The sequence below is a fragment of the Chiloscyllium plagiosum genome, unplaced genomic scaffold (genome assembly GCF_037043375.1).
Source record: "Chiloscyllium plagiosum isolate Xiang-an unplaced genomic scaffold, Cpla_swu_hap1 HiC_scaffold_49, whole genome shotgun sequence".
Classification (NCBI taxonomy): Eukaryota; Metazoa; Chordata; class Chondrichthyes; order Orectolobiformes; family Hemiscylliidae; genus Chiloscyllium; species Chiloscyllium plagiosum.
In genome coordinates this window covers 4,088,500-4,113,751 of record NW_028270187.1, presented here as the reverse complement: position 1 = coordinate 4,113,751, position 25,252 = coordinate 4,088,500, and the positions used below count along the sequence as shown (strand labels likewise).

The following is a 25,252-nucleotide window of genomic DNA, read 5'->3' as shown; positions in this document are numbered from 1 at the left end:
GCAAAAAATACAAAATCATCTGATCGCATTCCTTTTGCAATCATCTTCCCAAATGTACTTTATTTTACAAGAAATCTAGATTTCCAGAGACCTTTACTTGTCGAAGAATAACAATGGAAATGGGCGCCAAAGCAGAGAGAAAACAGGAAGGGAAAACGAGGGCATAAATAAAAGAAAGAAAGATACCAAGCAAAATTTGCCTTTGGCAAGAGAAAATGACGAAAATATCAATGGGTCCTCATACAGTTCATACCAATTCATATTGCTGTATCCACTTCAATGGGACTGAACAGTTAACAGTTCCTGTTGAGTTGCAGGCAGGACAAGTGTTGTTTCACTGCTGCTTCTCCACTTAAATTGCTTTGTCATTGTCTTTGCCGTTTCCAGGACACTTACAGAAATAATGCCATTTTTATTTCAATTCCCTTCTCTATTCCAGTGAATCTTGCGCTCTGTTGGATCACCCAAGGTAAGGGAACTGCAATTTTTTTTAGATAATCATTTGGAAATCTGAAGTCTTGCTGTGCACATCCTTTCAGTGACCTTTTCCAAACATGCATCAAATAGAATTTTATCCCAGTCTTTCGGTCAAGAGTTAGGGATAGCTTTTGAAAGGACAAGGGAATAATTTTCAACTCTTATCATGTGTGGGTACCCCCACAGTTCTTATGAGGGTCAATGACTTAGTCACATTGGACAGCGTCCTTTCCGTAAATCTGCATCGAAGTTTAACTCCACCACAATTCTTCCAATGAGCACGAGATTTAAAACAAGTTGTTTGGGAAAACACAAGTTTATGTTCATTTTGGAAGGGAGAACATAACGGAGTATGACTTAAATGGAGAAAAATTGCAGAGAGCTCAGCATAAAGGGATTTGGGGGTGGTGTAGTTCTGTATGAAACACAGAAAACTAACACATATGTGGGGGCAGCAGGTCATCAGGAAGAGCAGATGGAACTTTGGCCATTATTGCCAAAAAGTGGGGAAGTCTTTCTGCAAATGGGCACGATGCTGGAGAGGCCCCATCTGGAGCATATTGAGAAACGTTACTCCCGCTATTTAAGGAAGAGTACCAAATTGTTGGAGGCAGTTCGGAGAGGGTTTGCGAGGATGGTCTCTGGGAAGGATGGATTGTCTTATTGAGCAAAAGATAAACAGGTTTGGGCTCTACTCACTGAGTAGAGTTTAAAGAATGAGAGGTGATCACATTGAAATATATAGGGGCTTGACAGGGACTAAGCTGAGAGGTTGTTACCCCCTCCTGTGAGAATCTAGGACCAGATGGCAAAGTCTCAGAATAAATGGGCAGTATTTGAAGACTGAGATAAGGAGGGACTTTTTTCTTCTCACAAGTATGGAAGTCTTTGGAAATTCTTGACACAGACAGCTGCGTTGGGTTGTCGAGTCCTCGTGTATATTTAAAGCTGATATAGATTCTTGATCAGTGAATCAATGTTTATGGGGATCGGGCAGGAAAGTGGATGTGAGCAATGCCACGATCCAATTGGATTGCAGAGCAGGATCAAGGGGGCGAATGGCCTACTCCTATTCTCGTGCTCTTCTGGTCTTAAATATGAATAGGAAGGCAGTGTGAATGATGGACGAACTGATGGATAAGATTCATCAGGCAGTAAAGTGGAAGTTTTAATGGAATTGCCGCGTTCATTTACTTTAAAAGGTTTGGGAAGCTAAAGATTAAATGCACATTACAAATCTGCCGGTAAAATTCAAGGTAGTGTCACTGGCAGTTAATGGCATTGAGCATTGACACAATATATTTTTGAACAACAGTGGGGAAAATTGACAATTCTGTCTCTTTTTGACAGGGCAAAAGCATTAAATGGTGCCTTGTACAGATCATAACTAGTTGTGATAACCGTTATGATAAATATAAATGGACATTAACTTCAGTTCTACTCCCCAGTTCCATAATAGGTGATCAGACGTGCGGAAGCGTAACAAAAAAGGAGGAGAGTGAGGGAGGACGACAGAGAGAAATACGGACAGACTATAATGGGCAGGTGCATGTAACATGAAATGTAATTCACTGGTGGAACATGGGCATCACTGGTTGGGCCTCGCATTTGTTGACCCAATCCCTAGTTGCTCTCTCTCAGAGGGTGGGAAGTGAGCTGCCTTCTTGAACTATTACGTCCAAGTACTGTAGGAATACTCACAATGCCCTTGGGGAGAGGATTCCAGGATTCTGAACCAGCGACACTGAAGTTGAGATCCAAGTTGGGGTGCTGAGGAGGTCGTGAAGGTGGTGGTGTTCAGATGTATTTGCTGCGCTTATCCTCCTAGATGGAAGTAGTGAGTTTTGAAGGTGCTAGCTGAGGATCTTTGGTGAATTTCTGCCATGTATCTTGTAGATAGTACACACTACTGCTACTGAACATCGATATTTGAGGAAGTGAATGTTTGGGGATGTGGTGCCAATCAAGTTGGGGCTACATTGTGGCTGGATGGTTTTGTGCTGTTTTTGGAGCTGCACTCATTCGGCCAAGTGGAGACCATTCAATCACACTCCTGACTTGGGCCTTATCGATAGTGGGCAAGCCTTGGTGAAGTCAGGAGGTAAGTTAGTTTCTGCTTCTCGCTCCCTCTTCAGCTTTTGGAAGGCCCTTACTTAACGTATAAACCCGCAAGTGGATTTGTAAAAGGAGACACTTTAAAATTGCAATGCAGGACAGAGAAAAAAGACAAGATGTTTATTGGTACAAAAATGAACAGTTTTTCACTTATAGATAGGGAAATATTTATGAAGTACTCACGAACAATAAACTGGTGGATCTTATCACTGCGTGATATACAACTCATGACAAAAGAGTGAAACTGCTGAAGTTGTCGTCACGGATGAGTGACGTTTAACTTTCTTTTATATCGAAACTTTGCATGGAAGTGCAATGCACAGTGTTCAAAGAATAGTAATGTACAGGGACAGACCTTTCAGCCCAGCAAGGTTCTGCTAAAACATGATGCCTATCTAAACTGAAACCCTTTTGCCTCTAGGCTGTCGATGTCGCTCTACTTCTTGCCTGGTCATTTACCTGTCAAATGCCTCTTAAAAATTGTTATTGTATTTGCTTCCACCACATCACATCTGGCAGTGAATTCCAGATACTTACCACCTTCTCTGGAAAAAAAAAATGCCTTGCTCCTTGTATCTTCTTAAAATCTCTTTTTTTCTTAAACTTCTGTCCCTGAATTAGAATTACAATTAGAATCCTTAGAGTGTGGAAGCAGGCCCTTCAGCCCAACAAGTCCACACCAATCCTCCGAAGAGTAGCCCACTCAGACTCATTCCCCTATATTTATCCAGACTAATGCACCCAACTTAAACATCCCTGAACACTATGGGCAATTTAGCATGGCAAATTCACATGAGCTGCACAGTTTTGGATTGTGGGAGGAAATCGGAGCACCCAGAGGAAACCCACACAGACACGGGGAGAGTGTGCAAATTCTACATAACAGTCACCCGACTAGCTCTGCGAGGCAGCAGTGCTAACCACTGAGCCGCCATACCACCCAAAATATCTTTTTAAATTGACATTCATACTCGGGAAGAAAATGGCTCTGACTATCCTTTCAATCCACACAGCTCATAATTTTATACACTTCAATCAGATCTTTTTTTTTCCTGACATTCAAGCAAAAACAAACTGAATTTGCACAATGTCTCCTGTTAGTTAATACCGTCCGAACAAGGCACTATCTTGGTAACCCAGTTCAATACCCTCTCCAAATCCTTCACATCATTCTGATAGTGTGGCGACCAAAACTGTACCGTTTTCTTGACCTCCAAACTAATTGTCAACAAAATACGCATGTGTCAACATGATTTAATGCTGAACATTAATTTTATTCAGTCAGTCATTTATGTAAGGTTTGGAACCTCATCTTGGAGTTAGTAATTTCTGACGAGGCGAGGTTGAATAGGTTGGGTTTGTACTCATTGGGGTTTAGTAGAATGAGAGGCCATCTTTTTGAAGATTATTAGAACTACTTGACAGTGGAGATTTGGTGAGAGGTTGTTTACTCTTGTGTGGGTGAGTCATGGACCAGAGGGCCATCATCTCGGAATAAAGCCTGGGGATGGGCGGGGGGGGGGGGGGGGGGTGGGGGTGGGTGGGAGGAGGTGTTTGGAATCGCCCATTGAATATAGAGGTGAGGAGGGATTTCCTCTCTCCAGGGGGAGTGAGTCTTTAGCATTCTTTATTTCCGAGGGCTGTCAAGGCTGGGTCATTTTGTATATTTGAAGCGAAAATAGAGAGATTTTTAATCAGGGAGGGGAATCGAGTTTTATGGGACAAAAAGGCAGGAAACTGGAGTTGACAATGATCAGATCAGCCGTTATCTCATTGAGTAGAGGAGCTGATTCAATGGGTGAATTTTGTTCATACATCTTATGATCTTCATGTCTAATCATATTGAAGGTGGAGGGGAAGTTATAGTCAAACGGCATACTCCTGTTTCTGTTTATCGTGGTCTTATGATCTCTCCTCTAGTCAGGGATCAAAACTGTATTTAACACTGCAGGGAAATTGCAAACAAACTGATAGTAGTTGTCCTGAGTGAATTGTATAAAATATTGGGGATTGGCTTGCTGATACTTGAAAATATACTCAGGCAACAAATTATTAGTGATCGTGAATGCTTGAGGAGCACTTTCGAATGTAAGAAATGCTCATGATGAGCTTTATGATGCACCTTTACTTTTGATTTAGATAGAAATGTGGAGCTCCATGTCGACTCAGTTTCACCTTTGGAAGGAGAGAGACTAAAATTGAATTGTCGGTACAAATACTATATTTGGAGGAGCAAGGATTCTGTCTTTTATAAAAATGGCAAGAAGATCCATGCAGTGTGGTTCCCAGGACGTGAATCATCGTATAGCACTAAAGTAAACAGCACCAATGACAGTGGATGGTACAGTTGTAAAATTGGTGGGTCGGAATCGCGAAATGTTAGTGTTCAGGTTCGAGGTACGTCCTTGATGTTACAATCTGTGGTAGACAATGTGCATATTTCTCTCAATTGCTAATTTAAAGACAGGAGACATTCTGAATTAGCCAGTATAGAAGCGGCCCTTTGGTTCATCATGTCTGTGCTGCCAATGGTACACCAAACCTACTTTCCCGCAATGTCTTGAAAATTATGACCGTTCAAGTGCTGGTCGATTTACTTTTTAAAGGTTGCATGTTTTCCTGTCTCAATTGCCTTTCGAGGCAGTGCATTCCAGATCCTCAATACCCTCTGGGTGAAACATTCCTCAAATCCCCCTTAAACCTCCTGCCTTTCACTTGAAACTGATGCCTTTCTTGTTACTGATGCTTCAACTAATGGGAACAGCTGCTTCGTACCCACCTTGTCCATAATCCTGCACAACTCTGTCAGGTCCCCCCTCAGCTTTGTCTGTTCCAGAGAAAATAACCCGAGCTCATTAGTTCTTCATGCATCACTACCCACCACGCCCAACCGCCTTTGAGAGAAGCCATTCCACCTCATCTCTGCTTTGAATATATCCCCAGACCCTTCTCCTGAAGCAGCGACGTCTTGTTCCAGATTGTCCCATACGACGAAACATGCTGTGCCCATCTCTTTTGTTAATCCTCCCTTTAACATCGTAAGAGTAAAGTCACCACAGTCCCACTCTTCCATCCGTGAGAGAGGGGACTGGGTGGTGGTCTAATCTGAGGGGTACAACGCCGCAGTTGAGGGAAGAGATGGAGATGTAGAATCCTCCGTGGTCACCTCAGCTGGTGTTGGAATTGAATCCATACCATGGACACCATCTGCAACTCAGACCAGCCATCCAGCCGACTGAGCTCGACACCAAGCAAATATCATACTCTGAGCTCTGAACTTGCTCAATCTCTCCTCATAAGGCAACATCGTATCTCTGGTATAATCTGGGAAAGTTTTAATATGTTGACATAATTCATGTCAATGGTCTGAATATATCGTTGCCAAATAGAGTCATGGAATCATGCAACACGGAAACAGGCCTTTCTGCCGAACTCATCCCTGCCAATCAGGTTTCCTAAGCTGAATGAGTCCCAATTGCATTGGACCAAATTCCTCTAAAGATTTTCCGCCATATGCCTGTCCAATTCATTTTGTTAAATATTGTAATTGTATCCTAGTCTACCACTTTCTGTGGCAGCTCTTTCCATACACACCGCACCCTCTGTATCAAAACATTGCCGTTCATTTCCCTTTTAAATCGTTCCCCTCGCACATTAAACCCTAACCCCTCCATGTTTCAGACTCACCGATGCTATGGAAAAGACAATGGCTATTCATCTATGCATTTCATGATTTTATAAACTTGGATAAGGTCACCCCGAATCTCCGACACTTCAGTGAAAGAAGTCCCAGCCTCACCTTTGGGTCTCAGTTTCATTCTTGTATATTTTGTTTCTGATACCTTTCCAGTTTAATAACATCTTCCTAATAATAAGGCGACCAGAATTGCACACACAACTTCAAAGGTGACCTCAAATACATCCTGTACATTCGGAACATGATGTCCCAACTCATGTACTCAATGGCCTGAGCAATGCAGGCAAGCTTGCCTAAAGCGGTCTTTGCCACTATCTATCAAGGAATTATGCACCGCCAAAACTCAGTCTCTCTGCTCAACAAGAATACCCAGGGTCCTACCATTCACTGTATATGCCCTGCTCTTGTTTGTTTCATTAAAAGTCATTTTAACCTGGCAGTTAACCAAATTACACTCCATATGGCTGTTGGGCCAATTGATCAAGATTACATTATTCTCTAAGTTTATGTTCCTCATGGTCTACAGCCGTTCCATCCTTTTTTCAAAAGGCAACCCACTCTTCCTGGGTCTGAGCCAGTCAATGGACTGGACTTCCACCAAGTTTGTGGAAGACTTGGAAATAGTTCAGAAGGCAATTGATGAGTATGACACAAAGTGGCTGCAATGGGATACAGATGAGTTATAAGGAAATGAGCATAAACCTGGCAGATGCATGATAATGTGGGGAAATGTGTGATTTTGCGATTTGGCAGGAAGAACAGAGGAGCTCATGGAACATGAACCGGGGTGGTGGGAGGGGGGAGGTTTGCTAAGACTTTACAATACGCAAGAGGGGAATACTGTGAATATTCGGGAGCCCTGCATCTGAAGGAATGTAGACTGGGCATTGGAGGCTGTACAGAGGAGGTTCATACAGCTAATCTCTCTTATGGAGGGACTATTTGTTAATGGAAAGGCGGAGTGGTTTGGGCCTGTCCTCAGTGGAGTCTGGAAGAATGAGAGATGAATTGAAGATTCTTAGAGTGAGTTGACAGGAGTTGACAGAGAGACATGGTTTCCCGCTGACTGGGAGAATCTGGGAACTGAGGGGCATTGTCTCAGATTAATAGGGGGCGGGGTTGGTGACCTCCCATTGAAGTCGGAGATGAGATGGAACTTCTTCTCTATGCAGGGAGTGAATCTGTGGAATTCTTTTGAGCAGAGGGCTTTCCTGGCTGGGTTGTTGAGTATATTCAAGACTGAGAGGCAGAGATTTGAAATCAGGGCGATTACGTGGAACAAAAAGCAGGAAAGTGGACTTGAGGATGATCGCATCAGGCATGATCTCATTGAATGATGGAGCAGACTCAATGAGTTGAATGCTCTTCTTTTGTTCCAACATCTTATCCTTTCGCTTTGTGATCAGAACAGTAGATTAATGAGTCCCAATTGTGTGTTACATTCCAGAACGCTTTGCCAAGCCCTTGCTGAGGGTGGAACCGGCGCCTGAAGTATTCGAGGGCCTCCCGGTCACGCTGACGTGCACTGTCCGGGCGGCAAGGCCCCCCGTCCACCTTCACTACTCATTTTACAGAGACAGCGCCGCCCTAGAGGCCGTGCCTGGTCATGACTTCATGTACACTATCAACGCAGCGACTGTAAACGTTTCTGGGAACTTTGCCTGTGAAGCAATCGAGACGGGTCACAGTCTGAGGAAGAGGAGTGACAGCATTTACATTTCCATTAAACGTAACTATGTGTCATTATCCCCAGCGCAAATTAAAGGCCCTTCGACCCATCGAGTCAGAAACAGCCACCTCACTATTATCTAATCCCTATTTTCCCAGCACGTGGTACCAGAGCCTTGGCCTCATGAGTGCACATCCAAACACTCTTCAATGTGTTGGGGGTTTCTGCCTCTCCGACCCTAACAGGCAGTAAGTTCCAGATACTCTGAGTGAACATGCGTTCCCTCTCATCCCTTCTAAACCATCTGTCCCTGACCTTCAATCGATGTCCCCTCCCTCCACCAATTGGGAAAAGTTTCCTCCTATATACCCTATCTACACCCCTCATCATTTTATACATCTCCATCACGACCTTCACCCGGACTCAATTTCCTCTGCGCTAAGGAAAACAATCCCAGTCTATCCAGTCTCTCTCCATCCTGAAGCTCTACAGCTCCAAGGCAACATCCTGGTAAATCACCTTCTGCACTCTCTCCCAGTGCTATCCTGTCCCTCCTAGAATGTGGATTCCAGAACCGGGCAAAATACTCTCGCCGCGGTTGTATTTATTTATTCCAAATGCGATCACGATCATCCCCAAATCTGACCCCGAGTTAGCACGATGCTGACATTCTTGATTGACATTGAAGGATTATTAGGAATCCCCCGCACTGGTCCCGCCTCGCGATTTTCTTGCTCTTGTGCTGACCACAGAGCTTACTCAAGTCCAAACATTCTACAGCCTCAAACAGAAACATGTCCTTCTGCTTTTCAGAGGCGTTCGCTGTCCCTGTATTGATCATGCATCCTGAGGAACAGCTGTTTGATGGCCAAAGTGTTAAACTGGTGTGCTGGGTTGAAGCGAACCCCTCCCACGCTTCCTTGCGGTTCAGCTTTTACAGAAATGGGCTCCTTCTCCAGTCTCCATCTGACCACAGTGATTACATCTCTGAGTCAGCTCGTCCCGCAGACTCGGGGACTTACCATTGTGAAGTCACGGACGGGAAGGTGTGGAAACGCAGTAATCAGCTTTATTTATCCATCAGGCGTAAGTATCATTTATCATTGTCCGTTTCTTAACTGTTACAGAACTCAGAATAGAGACAATTTATCATCACTCCCCACATCTCACAGACATATATTGGAGAGCTAGAGACAAAGAGCACAGGGTGTTGGGTGGACCGTTTAGGACTGCGATGGGGAGAAATGTTTCAAACAGAGAGTGAGGAGGCTGTGGAATTCACTGCCCGGAAAATTATGGAAACATGTAGATGGCACTAGGCCATCCGATCCTTCCAGTTTGTTGTGTCCATTCACTAGAATTGTGGCTGACCTTCCAACTCAGTCCCCTGCCCACTTGCTCTCTTCCTTTAGGCCCTAAGAATTATATTAACCCCCTTGAATAACATTCACTGTCCCCCTTCCGACTATTTTCTGTGTCACAGAATTTCACAGGCTCCTAACTATCTTGGTGAAGGCATTCGTCCCCATCTCAGTCCTATTCCATCTCCTTTAGACTGGATGTCTCTCAATTATTAATAACATTCTTCTTGTGCTGGCCGTGTCTAATTAGTAAATTTGCAGATATCATGAAATTCGGTGGTGCTGTGGACAGTAAGGAGGATTGTCAAAGAATATAGATCAGCCTGAAAGTTGGCACAGAAATCGTAGATGGATTTTAATTAAGGCTAATGTGAGCTGATGCATTTTTGGGAGGTGAAATGCGAGAGTAAAATATACAATAAATGACAGGACCCTTGGGAGCATTGCTATACAGAGGGATCTTGGGGTGCAAGTCCATAGTTCCCTGAAAGTGGCAACACAAATGGATAACATGGTAAAGAAGCCATATGACATGCTTCCTGTCACCAGTCGGTGAAATATGTATAAACGTTGGTAAGTGATATTGCAGCCGTGTAAGACTTCATTTCTACCACATTTGGAGGATATGTGTAGCTTTGTTGCCAACACTATATCAAAAATGTGGAGGCATTCGAGAGGATGCAAAACAGTTTTACCTGGATGTTGCCTGCATTGGAGTTTGTGAGCTATGAGGAGAGGTTGGCCAAACTTAGATTGTTTTCACGAAGGCATTGGGAGCTGGAGGGACACCTGATTGGGGTATACAGAATTATGAGAGGCAAGGACAGGAAGGATAGCCAGTGTCTCGCTTCCAGGTTGGAAATGTCAAATACTAGGGTGGGGAGCACAGGTGTAAGGTGAGAGGAGGAGAGTTAAAATGAGATATGAGAGGAAAGGTTAACTTAGAGTACAGCAGGATCTTGATTAGATGGGACAACGGGCTGAGGAGTGGCAGATGGAGTGTAACTTAGATTAATGTGAGGTGCTGCACTTTAGAAAGGCAAATCAAGGCAGAATCTGTGCACCTAATGTCCTGGGGAGTGTTGCTGAACAAAGTGACCTTGGAGTGCTGATTCACATTTCCTTTAAAGTGAAGTTGCAGGTAGATAAGATAGTGAAGAAGGTGGTTAGATTGCTTTCTGTTATTGTTTGGAGAATTGAGTACCTGCGTTGGGAGGTCATGTCATGGCTGTTCAGCACATAAGTTAGGCAACTTCTGGAATAATGTGTGCAAATCTGGTTTCCCTTCAAAAGCAAGGATATTCGGAAACTTGAAAGGGTTTAGGAAAAAGATATTGCAAGTGTTGGAGGATTTGAGCTTTCGGGAAAGACTGATTAGGCTGGGATTGTTTTCCATGGAGCATTGGAGGCTGAGAGGTGACCTTATAGAGGTTTATAAAATAATGAGGCTCATAGATAGGGTAAATCGGCAAAGTCTTTGGGTGGGTGGGTCCAAAACTGGAGGGCATTGGTTTAGGTGAGAGTGGACTAATTTAAAAGGGACCTAAGGAGTAACGGTTTTCAACAAAGGATGGTGCGTCAATGGAATGAGCTTCCAAAGGAAGTGATGGAGGCTGGTAAGATTACTACATTTAAAACGCATCTGTTTGGGTGTATGAATTGGAAGGGTTTAGAGATATAAGGGTCAACTGCTGGCAAATGGGACTAGATTAATTTATGATGTCTTGTCAGCACAGACGAGTTGGACTGAAGGTGCACTACATCTCTGTGGTTCTATGATTCTAAACAGTGAGTGTTAGGTGCCTGGCACGCACTGCCAGAACAGTTGGTAGAAACAAATACGATAGCAATGTTTACGAAGCATAAAGACAGACACTTGAATATGTAGGGTGTAGACGGATACGGAGAGCATGCAGACAGATGGAATTCGGATAGAATGACATCACAGTCAGTGGTCTGAAGGGCCGGTCCCTGTGCTGTACTGTTCTATGTCCTAAGAATTCAGAGAATCGGCTCATATTCTGGGCTCAAATCCCACCATAGCAGATGGGAGAATCTGAGTTCAATTCCAAATGTTGATTGCAGCCCGACAACTGTCAACTGCCCTCTGTGTAATTAGGGATGAGTAATAAATACTGGACTACCCAGGGACACCCACATCCAACCAATGAACAAAATAAATGTGTATGATTGTGATGATCTTCATAGTTGAGTTTGCAATTAACTCCGCCAAATACAATGATCTATCTTTTGTCTATGATTCCAGGAATTCCAGTGTCAAAACCGGAACTAACAATTCATCCTGGAAAGTATCTAATCGAAGGAGACACAGGATCCTTAATCTGTTCAGTCTCCAATGGTTCTCTGCCGATTTATTACCAATTCTACAACAGCTCAAACGTGGAACTGTACAGGGAGCTTTCCAACAGCACTGAGCTTGTTTACAACATTGGAGCTATCAATAGAAGGGACGAAGGGCTTTACCATTGCTCAGTGAGAAATGAGGTGACAGGCCCTCAGCACAGTGAAGACATAGAGATCACAGTGATAGGTGAGTTCACAAGGACTCTCTCCCAAAGAGTAACTGAACCATCAGTTCAGGGAATACTGCTGCTGAGACCAACTCAAAGCTGGTGCTTCGTCGTTGAACATCGCACCTTAGGCTAAAGCAACTGAGAGAGAGAGAGGGAGCTGCAAATCAGAGTCAAAAGGTATGGTGCAGGAAAAGCACAGCTGGTTATGCAGCATTAGTGCAAGAGGGAAGTCGACGTTTCGGGCATAAGCTTTTACTCAGGAATGTGATGAAGCGCTTATGCTCGAAACATCAACAATGCTTTTCCAACATCACAGTTTTTGAAACAAAAGTGGCACAGCCCAATGTCCCTGTGCTTGGTCCAATATCCTTCTCAACCACTCCTATCCATGCACTTGGCCAAACGACTTTTAAATGATGTTGATGTCCCCTCTCCAACCACTTCCACGGCAGCTCATTCCATATGCGTTACATCCGATGTGTAAAAGAGTTGTCCTTCAGGTTTCCCTTTTAATCTTTCCCATCGAACCTTAAACTATTGTCCTCTAGTCCTCGACTCCACAACGCTGGGAAACAGACTGAGTGCATTCACCCCAATTTTGCCTCTCATAATCTGATACACTTCTTTGAGACCTCCCCTCAGTCTCCTATGCTTGAAAACAGAAAGGCTTAGCTTATCCAGCCCATCCCTAAAACTCAGACTGTTGAATCCTTGCAACATCATTGTAATTTGTTTCAGTATTCTCTCCAGTTTAATAACGTCCATCCATTACATTAGTTTTTGAATCTATCGAATTCCTTAACTCTCTTTTCAAATCATTGTGTCAAACTGATTCCCACTGACGATCTGAATCAATGGGTAAACTCCATGCTTTTTGATCATGATGTGTTTTCTCCTCAGTTCCTGTCACAGATGCTATGCTGATTTACTTCATTAATGTGACTGAGGTACAGTATGGGGACCGCCTTGTTCTCCAGTGTCGGGTGAGGGAAGGCACAGATCCCCAGATCCTTTGGTACCATGACAACATGCTGCTAAGAAACGGCAGTGCAAGCTACCATGTGACTGCCGATGGTGGGGAGCTGGTTATTCATTCATTCCAGAGAGATGATGTCGGGAGGTATCACTGTGCAGCAATCAACAATGGAACCAACACTATTTTTAATGTGACCAGCGACTACATCGAATTCACACTGCGAGGTAACAGTGGCACTCAGATTGAACATAGACAGACCATAGAGAAAGACCATTCACTCCATCCGGTCTGTGCCAATCAGAAACTCTTAACCATCTCAACTGGGGAGGTGATAACTGGGTGGTATTGATCCAATAGGCTATTGGTCCAAATTGGTGGTGTCTGGTGTTCCTGATATCCCGCCCATACCAGATGGTGGAATTTGAATGCGATAAAAAATCTGAAATTGGAAGCCCCATGGAGAGGGTAGCATACAGAGGAGATTTACCAGTATGTTCCTTGGATTTTAGCGATGAAGAGAGGGAGGCTGGATAATCTTGTAATATTTTCTATGGAAGAGTAAATGCTGAGAGGGGAACCCAATAGAGATGTGTAAGATTGTGAGGGTAAGGGACTAGGCAAAGAGGAAACAGGTGTTCTCCATATTCAAAGGGTCAGTAACTAGGGCTGGGGTGGAGAGGTCATTTTAAAGTGAAGGATGGGAGGATTAAAGGGAGATTTGAGGATTATTTCACCGAAAGGTTGGTGGGAGTTGGAATATACTGCCTGGCAAGGAAACTTCCAACATTTACAAATTACTTGGATCGGCACTTGAAATGTCATAATATTGAAGGCTGTGTGTGTGTATAGGGGGGGGGGGGGGGGAGGGGGGTGGGGGGGGGAGGGGGGGTTAGTGTGGGAAAGTGGGATGGGTGTAGGCTGTTCAATGGGGCAATTTCTGCCACACTGCGAGACTCTCGATACCTCCATGGAGGCATGGAGTTACATATCTGTGGGTATTGATCAGTTTGATGTTAACTGTGTACATCACACAGAGATGATGTGAGAAAACTTCCTGGTGAATTTTTTAATGTGAGCTGAATATTCTTGTTGGATTCCAGCTCGGAGTTATTCCAAGGAAATCGTGATGTCATTCCTCCTAGTTCTGCTGTTGTCTGGCCTGATTGTGTTGTTGTGCTACATCCACCGGAGGACCACAGGTCTGTAACATCCCATGGGAATGAGATTTGTTCCACATCCCCACACTATGATACTGCCATCCCTGCCACAATGTAACCTTACAGCTGGACGGGGGGAGCCGGGGGAAGGAGGTGGTGGGTCGGGAACTGGGGTAGGCCGTGTTCCAGACAGTCGGGAGGGAGAGTACTCACAAAGTTAGCCTGCTAGATCGGGTAACTGTGACCCACCAACCCCCGCCACACTGTGTCTGAGCACCTGAGAGAGGAGGAGAGACGTAAGACCATGACAGTCGGGAACAGGAGGAGCACATTCAGCCCCTAAGGATCTTGCTCTGTTTTTTAATGAAATACACCTGTATTAACTTCACTTTCCTGCCTCACCCTCTTTAAACTATGACTTGTTAAAACATTGTCTATCTCTTCCGTAAATTAATTCAGTGTTCACTGGCAGGCTGACCTAACCCTACACGTAAATTGACCCATAGCCCGAAGCTTAAACATCAACCTAGCTAAACCTAACCATAAACTCAAACACGTCTCTAACACAAACTCTGACCTTAAACGTAAACGTGACTCAATCATAAAATTAACCCAAACTCTAACTTTGGCCCTCATGAAACAGCTAACGCTAATCCTAACTCTAACTCTAGCCCTCGCCCTAACCCTGAACCTAACCCTGACTCTAACACTATTCTTAGTCCAAACCATAAACCTAACCATAACTCTAACCTTAAACTTAACTCTTAACATAACTCTAACCGTGACCCTCAACCAAACACCCTACACTGACCTTAATGCATTAAGACAGGCTTGACAATTATCATCTTTGATGTGTACGTTCCCTGTTTCTGACTGAGATAACACTTTGGCAGCTCCTGTCTGTGACAGTGCAGAGCTACTGTAAATGATGCTGAGAATATTCTCTCTTTCCCTGCAGGCAATTCGTCAACTGTGTCACAGCCCAGGAAGTAAGTGACTGAAACTACAGTTTTTATATTTGCCATTGTTTATCCCGATTCCTCTCAATCAGGGAAAGACAACATAAATGAAGAAGCCATAGAGGAGCTTCGATATGACTGCATCTTTTTGACATGCATCTTATCGACAATCAAGGAAACCATACTCCAGGAAGGTCCCAGACAGTTTACACGGGGATAATGCTATCACTGGCTAGGACTGCATTTGTTGTCCATCCATAAATACCCCAGAGGGCAGTTACATTTAACCAGGGTATGCAGTCGCATGTAGGCCCAGTCCAGATATGGACGGGGGATTACCTTCCCCAAAGGACATTAGTGAAAACAAGATGGAGAACTGGGCAGCGTCTTGAGGGTGAGAAAACTCCATGTTCGGATGGAAGCCAGAGACATGGGGCCAGGCAATACCAGCTCTCGCTGGGTTTTGTATTTTGTTTGATAGCTTTGCCGTTTTGTTGAAGTTGAACATGGTTTTGAAAGCATTGTATTCGAAATGATGACTTCCTTTTGTTTCCCCTTACTACTAGAACTGGATCCCAGCCTTCTGGTGAAGGGCCAGCAGCCAGCAATCTGGAGTATGCGGTAGTTGGAGCAGCACACACTGCTGGTGAGTGCCATTAACTCGGTGTGATTAAAGAGCCCCACACTGTGACAGTGCACTGCAACCTGTTAGAAATTCTGGATAAACATCCGAGCCATCAGATGGCCGATTTCCATGGAGCTGCGGTGGCTGAAGGGGTGCAGAAAGTAATGAACAGGAGGAGGCCATTCAGCCCTTCTAGCTTGCCCGCCTTTCATTATAATCATGGCTGACCATTCAACTCAACCTCCGGTTCCCACAGAAACTAAGAATAGGCCATTTAGTCTTTCTAGCCTGCCCTGCCAGTTTGAAGGGAACGCGGCTGAACATCCAACTCAGTCCCTGGTTCCCCGCTTTCTCTGCCATACCCTTCAATCCCTTTAACCCCCAACGTTGCCAAATGCTTCTTGTTTGGGATGTGCAAAATGATGACGAGCTTAGAAAGGGTAAACAGGAAGAAATATTTCCTTCTCGATGGAAGGACCAATGGGGGCCAAGAAAAAGAAATGAACAAAAGGAAAGTACAGGAAAGGAACAGGCCCTTTGATCCTCCAAGCCTGTGCTGATCATCATGTCCTAACCAAACTCAAAACATAAACACAGTTCATGGCTTTAGTTGGTCTTTATCCCACTATGCCCTCTCTGTTCATGTGACCTCCCAGATACCTGTTAAACGTGCCTGCTTCCACCATCACTTCTGATAATGCTTTTCAGGTTCCAACCACACACTGCATGAAAAGCTTCCCTCGCACATCTCCCTTAACTTACACACCCCCACACCCCCCGACCTTGAATCTGTGCCCCATTGTAAATTAAAACATCAACCCTGGGAAAAAGCCTCTGACAATCTACCCTATGTGCCTCTCATAATTTTGGAGGCTTCCATCAGGTCTCCCCTCAGCTGCTGTCTTTCCAATGAACACAATCATAGTGTTTTAACCTTTTCTCCTGGCCAATGTCTTTGAGAGCTGGCAACATCCTAGTGAACCTTCTCTACACTCTCTCTAAAGCTTTCATGTCCTCTGGTAGTGTGGCGAACAAAGCAGTACACAATGCTCCAGTTGTGACCTAACAAGGGTTTTATGTAGCTGCAAGGTAACTTGCCAACTCTTGTACTCCTTGCCCTGTCTAATGAATTCACGCATGCCATATGCCTTCTTCATCACCTTGGCCACCATAGATTGAAGTAAGGAGCAAGAGATTCAGAGGGGGATGCGAGGAAATACCAGAGGATGGTGGGAAGTCTGGAAACTACTGCCTCTAAGGGTGGGAGAGGCAGCAATCCTCATTGAAGAAGAATTTAAATGTGCACTCGCGATGCTAAACCTACAGGTCAAGTGCAGAGGAATGGGATCAGAAAATAGTGAGGTGCTTGTTTTTGACTGGCACACACTCAATTAGCTTTTTTTCTGTGTTGTAGACCTTTATCTTTAACCAATCTCTTTTCCAAACGGCTACTGTTGTTAACATTCTGTAATTGGATCTCAATTAGGGTGTTTTTCTCAACTTAATAACGCTTATTTTATCTCAAGTAACACTGGAAACGAAGGGCGGAGTTCTCCGGTGTTGAGAAATTCAACAGAGGTTGTTTACAACGAGCGATTATGTGCAAAAAACGGGTTCCTCAGACACACGAGCGCCCGAGCAATTGATAATGAAGAGGGGCACGTTTCCCTTACAGTAGTCTTTAGAGAGGTCTTGGCTAACTTAATGATTCCTAATGAAATGTCTCTATATGCATGTTTATCTGTCTACCTATCAAGATAAGATCACGAGACCATAAGACACAGGAGCAAAATTAGGCAATTCAGCCTATTGAGTCACCTCTTTCCCTCAATTGGAGCAAATGTGTGCCTCAACCTCACTCTCCTCCTTTCTCCCCTTTAACCTTCATCCCCCTTTCTAATCAAGCTCCTATCTATCTCAGTCGAAATATATTTGTCTATCAATCTCTCTCTTATCTATCTATCTATCTATCTATCTATCTATCTATCTATCTATCTATCTATCTATCTATCTATCTATCTATCTATCTATCTATCTATCTATCCATCTATCTATCTATCTATTCATTTAATCTATCCATTCATTTAATCTATCTATCCATTTAATCTATCCATCCATTTAATCTATGAATCATTTAGCCCTTTATAGTGAGGCTGTCCGTTTGATGTGTGTTTCTTGTGGCACTTCATTTCTTTGTAGAAAACACCACTGCGGATCTGGTTTATTCAGAGGTCACCATCAAGAAGAGAAAAGAGCCCGGTAAAGATCTCTTAGCTTCAGTACTACGATCGTGTGAGATGGGATGGGAGGGGTGGGTGTCGGTGGTGGGGGAGGGTGGAATCATTGAAGCTCCAACAATAGCACGATCCCAGTTACTGGGGACGTGTGTGTGTGAGAGAGAGAGAAAGAGAATGAGTGAAAGAGAGAGAGACCAGTTCCAAACAGGGAAATGTAGTAGCGTGGTGCTTGCAGTGACGGGAGTGTGAGGGATCGGAGCATGAGCCAAAAAAAATCTCCAGCATTTACGAAGTTTGGTCAGTAAACCAGCCAATCAGAAGCAAGTTCTAATCTGATCTGCGCTGTCCCTTTCTTCTCCGACAAATGGTGCAGAGACAAAGAATTTGGAGATGATTTGTATGTTGTCAGTGATCCAGAACAAACTGACAGAGCAATTAGAGAGGGATTCTGTGGGTGAGAATGGCAGTGCGACACGTACATTATTCTTCTCTCGGGCAGATACAGACCAGAAAACTAAGAATTGCAGATGCTGCAGATCTGAAACAAATTCGGACATTTCTGGAGAAACTCAGCAGGTCGGGCAGCATCTGCGGAGAGAGAGAAAGCAAGTCCTGTTTTTGTTACATAATACTCAAGGCCAATTTGCCAAATAATGCCACTCAATGTTTAGAGATCACCTTTTGCCCCCACCTTTTCCTCCGCTACATCGATGACTGTATCGGCGCTGCTTCGAGCTCCCACGAGGAGGTTGAACAGTTCATCCACTTTACCAACACCTTCCACCCCGACCTCAAATTCACCTGGACCGTCTCAGACTCCTCCCTCCCCTTCCTAGACCTATCCATTTCTATCTCGGGTGACCGAATCGACACGGACATTTACTATAAACCGACCGACTCCCACAGCTACCTAGACTACACCTCCTCTAACCCTGCCCCCTGTAAAAACGCCATCCCATATTCCCAATTCCTTCGTCTCCGCCGCATCTGCTCCCAGGAGGACCAGTTCCAAAACCGTACAACCCAGATGACCTCCTTCTTCAAGGACCGCAATTTCCCCCCCCCCCTCCCCTCTCCCTCCCCGACGTAGTCGATGATGCCCTCCACTGCATCTCTACCACTTCCCGCTCCTCTGCCCTTGAGCCCCGCCCCTCCAACCGTCACCAGGACAGAACCCCACTGGTCCTCACCTACCACCCCACCAACCTCCATGTACAATGTATCATCCGCACTCATTTCCGCCACCTCCAAACGGACCCCATCACCAGGGATATATTTCCCTCCCCTCCCCCATCAGCGTTCCGAAAAGACCACTCCCTCCGTGACTCCCTCGTCAGGTCCAAACCCCCCACCAACCCGGCACCTTCCCCTGCAACCGCAAGAAATGCAAAACTTGCGCCCACACCTCCCCCCTTACTTCCCTCCAAGGCCCCAAGGAACACTTCCATATCCGCCACAAATTCACCTGCACCTCCACACACATCATCTATTGCATCCGCTGCACCTGATGTAGCCTCCTCTATATTGGGGAGTCAGGCCGCCTACTTGCGGAACATTTCAGAGAACACCTCTGGGACACCCGGACCAACCAACCCAACCACCCCGTAGCCCAACACTTTAACTCCCCCTCCCACTCCACCAAGGACATGCAGGTCCTTGGACTCCTCCATCGCCAGACCATGGCAACATGACGGTTGGAGGAAGAGCGCCTCATCTTCTGCCTGGGAACCCTCCAACCACAAGGGATGAACTCAGATTTCTCCAGTTTCCTCATTTCTCCTCCCCCCACCTTGTCTCAGTCAAATCCCTCGAACTCAGCACCTCCTTCCTAACTTGCAATCTTCTTCCTGACCTCTCCGCCCCCACCCCACTCCGGCCTATCACATTTCCCTCCTTGACCTCCCTCCACCTATCGCATTTCCAACACCTATAAGGTGTTGAAACAAAATTGGCCTTATGCACAATGAAATCTGTCTCTCAGAACACTGTCAGGGCATGAGCAGTAAAAGTCATGTTCTTCCAGGCCATTATCCTGTCCTCTCATTCGACAGCAAGAGAGAGAGAGAGAGAGAGAAGTGGGAGGATCATCAAAAGTAATTTGCCGGTCATTGTGCGTCCTGAGAGAGGAGCGGTTCAGAAGGAGAGTCCCTCAGGGTAACTTCAGCTGGTGTGGGAATTGTACCCATGTTGGTGGCAAAGGTTGGCATATAATGCTTTGCAAAAACTAGCCATGCAGCCAGCTGAATCACACTGAACTAGCAGCATACAGCAGTTAAAACCCAAATGTATGGAACCTGAATAGTTCACTCCTGTCTTTTATGAACAAGTACAGAGCAAGTGATGCAAAGGCTGACGAGATTAAGACGGCCTGTCGAAGATGTTGCACTGACAAGCATCGTTAAAACTGATACACCGTCTTAATGGTCAGAAAACCAATTGCTGGATTTCAACAGAGCCGATTTTTCCAAATGCGAAATTCTGAAATGTCTGGATTGATTGAGAGGGGCACAATTCAGAAAGTGTTGTACTGATTTTTTTTAAATGACAAAAGCACCGCTACACTCTCACAAGATGCAGCTCCGTCTTTAGTGTTGATCAGCCCTCAATGGGTCCAGATCGAATCACTAATGCCTGCAAAGAGTTCCTTCTCATTGTTTTATGTTTTATTTTCAGGCAAAAGAATTGCTTTCTCCTCCGATTTGGAAAAGGTTTGTAACATTTTATGTCTAAATAGACCACGGCTATTGCCACAGAGCGTGCAGATAGATTTATACCTTGCATCCACAGTGTAAAACATGAACTGTGGATTATTATCTGACTAATTGAAGAATACGCCATAAAATGTAGGGGCAGGAGTAGGTCATTCAGCCCTTCCAACCTAATCTCCCCGTTCAATAGCATTATCCAACTCAGTCTCCTGATCTCCATTTTCTCCCTTTAGCCCTTCAGAACTCTATCCAATTCCTTCCTGAACAACATTCCGTGTTCTGGCCCTGACTGCTTTCTGTGGCAGAGGATTCCACAGGCTCCCACTCTCTCTACGTGAAAGCATTATGCCCCATCAGTCCTACTCCATCTCCTTCAGACTGTGACGTCCTGGTTCTGTACACCCTCCTGTTCATCAGGAACCTCCTTCCTGTGTTTACCCTGTTTAGTCCTCTTACAATTCTAATAGATTCCCCGTCATTCTTTGAAACTGCTGTGAATATTATCATAATTAATACAGTCTCTCCCCATCCGTCTGTTCTACCATCCTAGGAATCACATGGGGAAATCTTCCCTGCAGTCCCTCCATAGTCAGAACATTCTTCCTCAGATAAGGAGACCCCAAACTGCGCACACAGTACTCCAGAATGTGGTCTCACCCTGTGCAAGTGCAGCAAGACAGCGCTGCTCCTGGTCTCGAATCCTCTCACTATGAAGGCCAACATTCCATTGACCTCATTTACCGCCTGTTGCTTCTGCAATGTTCACTTGCAGTGACTGGTGTATGAGGGGCACCTCACCTCACCCTTTCCCAAGCCATCACTATTCGGATTATATTTCACCACCCTGTTTTTGCTCTCAGTTGGGGAATCTCACGCTGATCCACAATAACCTAAATCTGTCGTGCATTGGTCCACTCATTCAACTTGTCCAAATCACACTGATGCATCTCTGCATCCTCCTTCTCAGCTCCCCATCCCTCCCAGCTTTGTGTCTGCCTTTAAACACAATGGAAAATAACCGGCAACACTTTCTCAATGGAATAGATTACTCACTGTTTCGCATTCTACTTCCAATGCCCAGAGACAAGTGAGTTTCAAAATTGGGGCAATATTAGTGTTGATGTTCCAGTTCCCTTTCGTACTTTATTACAACATCAGTGACATTGACGTTAAATACTTGCCAGTCCGTTGTCATTTGCACCCAATTGGCAGCAGCAGTGTGTACCATCCACAAGATGCACTGTAGAAAGTCAGCAAACATCCTCAGACATCACCTTCCAAATCCACAGACAATTCCACCTAGAAGGACAAGGAAAGCAGACGGGAAGACCAACCCTTGTGAGCTCCACTCTGAGCCACTCAACATCCTTTGGAAATACATCAGCCGTTCTTTCAGTGTCACTGCGTGAAAATGCTGGAATTCCCTCCCTAAGTGAATTGTGAGTTAACCTTCAGAAGTTGGGCGTACAGTGGCTCAGGAGAGCAACTGGAGACGGCAACAAATGCTGGGCCCAACCACGATGCTGCCGTCCCATAAGTAAATGGAAACAAAATCAAAATTGCCTCCGTCTATTCTGTTCCAAAGAAAGCAAGCCGTGCTTATCCAGCCTCACTTCATCACTGAAATGCTCCATCCCAGACAACATCCTGGTGAATCTCCTCTGCACCCCCCCAGTGTATCACTTCTGAGAGTGCAGAGGTTGGAATAGCACACAATGGGCTCACCAAAGTCCTGTCACACTCCAACATCACCTTCCTGCTTATATATCCATATGGCACACCACAGGAGCAGGCGGGACTTGAACCCTGCCCTTCTGGCTCAGAGGTAGGGACAGTATCACTTTGCCGCCAGATTTCTAGCTTGCAGGCCTTGAACTGCTTGATGGTGATTCCCATTTTCCTCTGAGACTCACTGCTACTTGTACTCCAACTGATCTCTCCTTCCCCTTCAGCTTCTTGCTCCCACTCGATTCCAATTTCATTCCAATATCATTCCATGGCAGGATTCGAAGACTGACCCCGATGATTATGGTATCACATACGCCACACTGAACCTCAGTGAGCCCTCGCAGGATGAAGACGGAGGGGACGGAAATGTTTACATGAATATTCCGCGGAAGTAAGAAGCAAGAAGACAGGTTTGTTGGGGGTGGGGGGGGGAGGGTTTCGGTCGATCTGATACACCGTCTGGTGAAGTGATACAATGTACCTCCTGTGTACAGATAACTAACTTCTTAACTTTATGTTGGAAACCGTGTATCACAAGGCATTTTGACTCAACTCGTTTTCTTCCGGGGAAGCTACTTTCATGTCAGTGTGACCACCAATCTGTTCTGGACCTCGCTGGGGTTTGAATTTACCAAATTATTTTGGCTGTTGGTTTTCTTTGGATATTTAATACCTGCCTCTCCTTCGCTCTCATGTACATATCTGGGAATTAAGCTTTTCATTTGGTCCACGTTTAAAGGGAGGAATGCATCATCTGTCTCCTTCTATGGATGGACAATCACATGTATGTCCCATTCTGAAAAATTTAGAACAGAAATCATCAGACGGTTCTGACAGGCGGGAGATACTAAGACAGAAATCAGGCAATTTTAGTGGTTACTTTTCAGGGTGAAAGTGTCCTGGAGCTTGCGGCTTGAAATCGCAACTTCTGGCCCCACAGAAAGAATGGACACTGAGCTGCAAACTACTGAAGATCCGGATGGGGGAAGACTGGCGGATAGGGAGTCTCCATGGAGAAGAGAACTCTCAACAATTCAATGCCGGATGCATCGGCCCAGCTTTGTGAGATTCCGTACTCCATTGTGTGAATGTATGGGGTGTCTCTCGCTGCAGATGTTTGGGAAACGCCACGATGAAGGGGGCGGGGGTATCAGACACATCCAGAGTAGCAGACTTGAACTTGGAATGGGGAAGCGTTGGCCTGGGTGGTGTTACCGGTGGACTGTTCATCCAGAGACCCCAGTAATATTCTGGGGACCCCGGTTTGAATCCCACCACGAAAGATGGTGAATTTTAAATTCAACAAAATTTTTGACTTTAAAGACTGACTGAGACTGCGAATCAATTGTCGGTAATACCCATCTGGTTCACTAATGTCCTTTAGGGAAGGAAACTGCCCTCCTTACCTGGTCAGGCCTACATGTGACTCTGGGCACACAGCAATGTGATTGATTTGTAACTGCCCTCTGGGCAATTAGGGATAGGCAGTAAATGCTGACCTATCCAGTAATGCCCTCCTCCCAGGAATAAAAGAAAAGTTGGCCTCACAGTCCGGAGGTAGGGACACTGCCACGGTACCACATAAGGGCTCTGACTGATGTAAATACAGGCTTTGTTGATGATGTAATATTTTAACACCGCCCTCGTACTGATCTGATAACTGCTGTCCATCAAGAAAGGAGCAGTGCAGGTCTGATTACAAACCGATTAACACCATCAGGGCGGCACGGTGGCACAGTGGTTAGCACTGCTGCCTCGCAGCGCCAGCAACCCGGGTTCAATTCCTGCCTCGGGCAATTGTCTGTGTGGTGTTTGCACATTCTCCCCGTGTCTGCGTGGGTTTCCTCTGGGTGCTCCGGTTTCCTCCCACAGTCCAAAGATGTGCAGGTCAGGTGAATAGGCCATGTTAGGTAAGGGGTAAATGTAAGGGTATGGGTGGTTTGCGCTTCGGCGGGTCGGTGTGGACTTGTTGGGCCGAAGGGCCTGTTTCCACACTGTAAAGTAATCTAATCTAATCTAAACAGTGTGAGGGCGGAAGGTTCTGGTCAATAGATGCAATTTCTCTTTCAATGGAACAGTAGGACTGTGTCGATGAATTGTTAAGCATTAGAGGGAGCAAAGACAGTGACTGAGTTACCGGTTTTTAATCACTGCAGTCCCTCATTCAGGTAAAGGATGTAGGGCATTGCTGGCAATGACAGATGCATGCTCCTAATCATGGAGTCATAGAGTGATATAGCAGGGAAACAGGCACTTCAGCTTAACTCATCCATGCTGACCAGGGTTCCTAAGCTGAACCAGCCCCATTTTCGTGCACTTGACCAATATTTCTCGAAACCTTTGCTATCCATGTACCTGTCCTGTAGATGCTGGGTCCATATATGCAAAAACTACTGCATGAAAATTTGCCCCTCAGGTCTCTTTTAAATCTCTCTACTGTCATCTAAAATCCATGCCCTCATTTCCACTTTCCTACCCTGGGATAAAGACCTTGACTATTCACCTTATGTATGCCCCTTATGATTGTATGAACCTCTATAGGGTCCACTCCTCAGACGCTGACCCTCCAGGGAAAAAAAATCGTCCCAGGTTCTCCAGCTTCCCCTTATCATTAAAACCCACGAACCTTGCTAACATCTTTGTAAAACTTTCCTGTACCCTTTCCAATTTAATAACAGCAGGGCGAGAGGAATTGTATGCAATACTCGAAACGTGGACTGGCCAATGTCTTGAACAGCCGTAACATGACATCCCAACTCCAGTCCTCAATTCTCTTTTCCCAATCCATCGCCATTCGGATAATAATCCACCTTCCTGTTCTTGCTCCGCAATTGGCCAAGGTCACGTCGATCCACTTTAAACTGCATCTGCCTTTGTGTTCTTTGCTTTTGTACACAATAATTCTGTATTCAGTAATGAGCAAAATTCCTGTACATAACATATTGGGAGATTTTCTTTATTAAATAGAGGTAAGCTGGTGGAATCCTGTCGATGAGGTGCGAGATAATT

The 25,252-nt window shown here is 45.1% G+C and overlaps 1 protein-coding gene across 6 annotated transcripts in view; it reads left to right on the top strand.

The window, feature by feature from the left end:
• Positions 1-25,252, top strand: part of LOC148135402 (Fc receptor-like protein 2) — a 106,294-nt gene that overhangs the window by 6,024 nt on the left and 75,018 nt on the right. For 2 of the 6 annotated variants that reach the window (XM_087984627.1, XM_087984626.1), the window contains exons 1-12: positions 2,409-2,578; positions 4,732-4,989; positions 7,737-8,018; positions 8,772-9,044; positions 11,586-11,870; positions 12,754-13,053; positions 13,930-14,028; positions 14,945-14,975; positions 15,512-15,591; positions 17,770-17,829; positions 20,481-20,515; positions 22,519-22,653. In XM_087984627.1, coding sequence (XP_087840753.1) covers positions 2,419-2,578; positions 4,732-4,989; positions 7,737-8,018; positions 8,772-9,044; positions 11,586-11,870; positions 12,754-13,053; positions 13,930-14,028; positions 14,945-14,975; positions 15,512-15,591; positions 17,770-17,829; positions 20,481-20,515; positions 22,519-22,638 — 1,983 coding nt within the window. In that variant the 5' untranslated portion in view covers positions 2,409-2,418 and the 3' untranslated portion in view covers positions 22,639-22,653. Of the gene's footprint in view, positions 1-439; positions 470-2,405; positions 2,579-4,731; positions 4,990-7,736; positions 8,019-8,771; positions 9,045-11,585; positions 11,871-12,753; positions 13,054-13,929; positions 14,029-14,944; positions 14,976-15,511; positions 15,592-17,769; positions 17,830-20,480; positions 20,516-22,518; positions 22,654-23,130; positions 23,848-25,252 lie in introns of those variants that run through there. The other 4 variants (XM_087984628.1, XM_087984625.1, XM_087984630.1 and 1 more) reach the window with 4 other exon arrangements.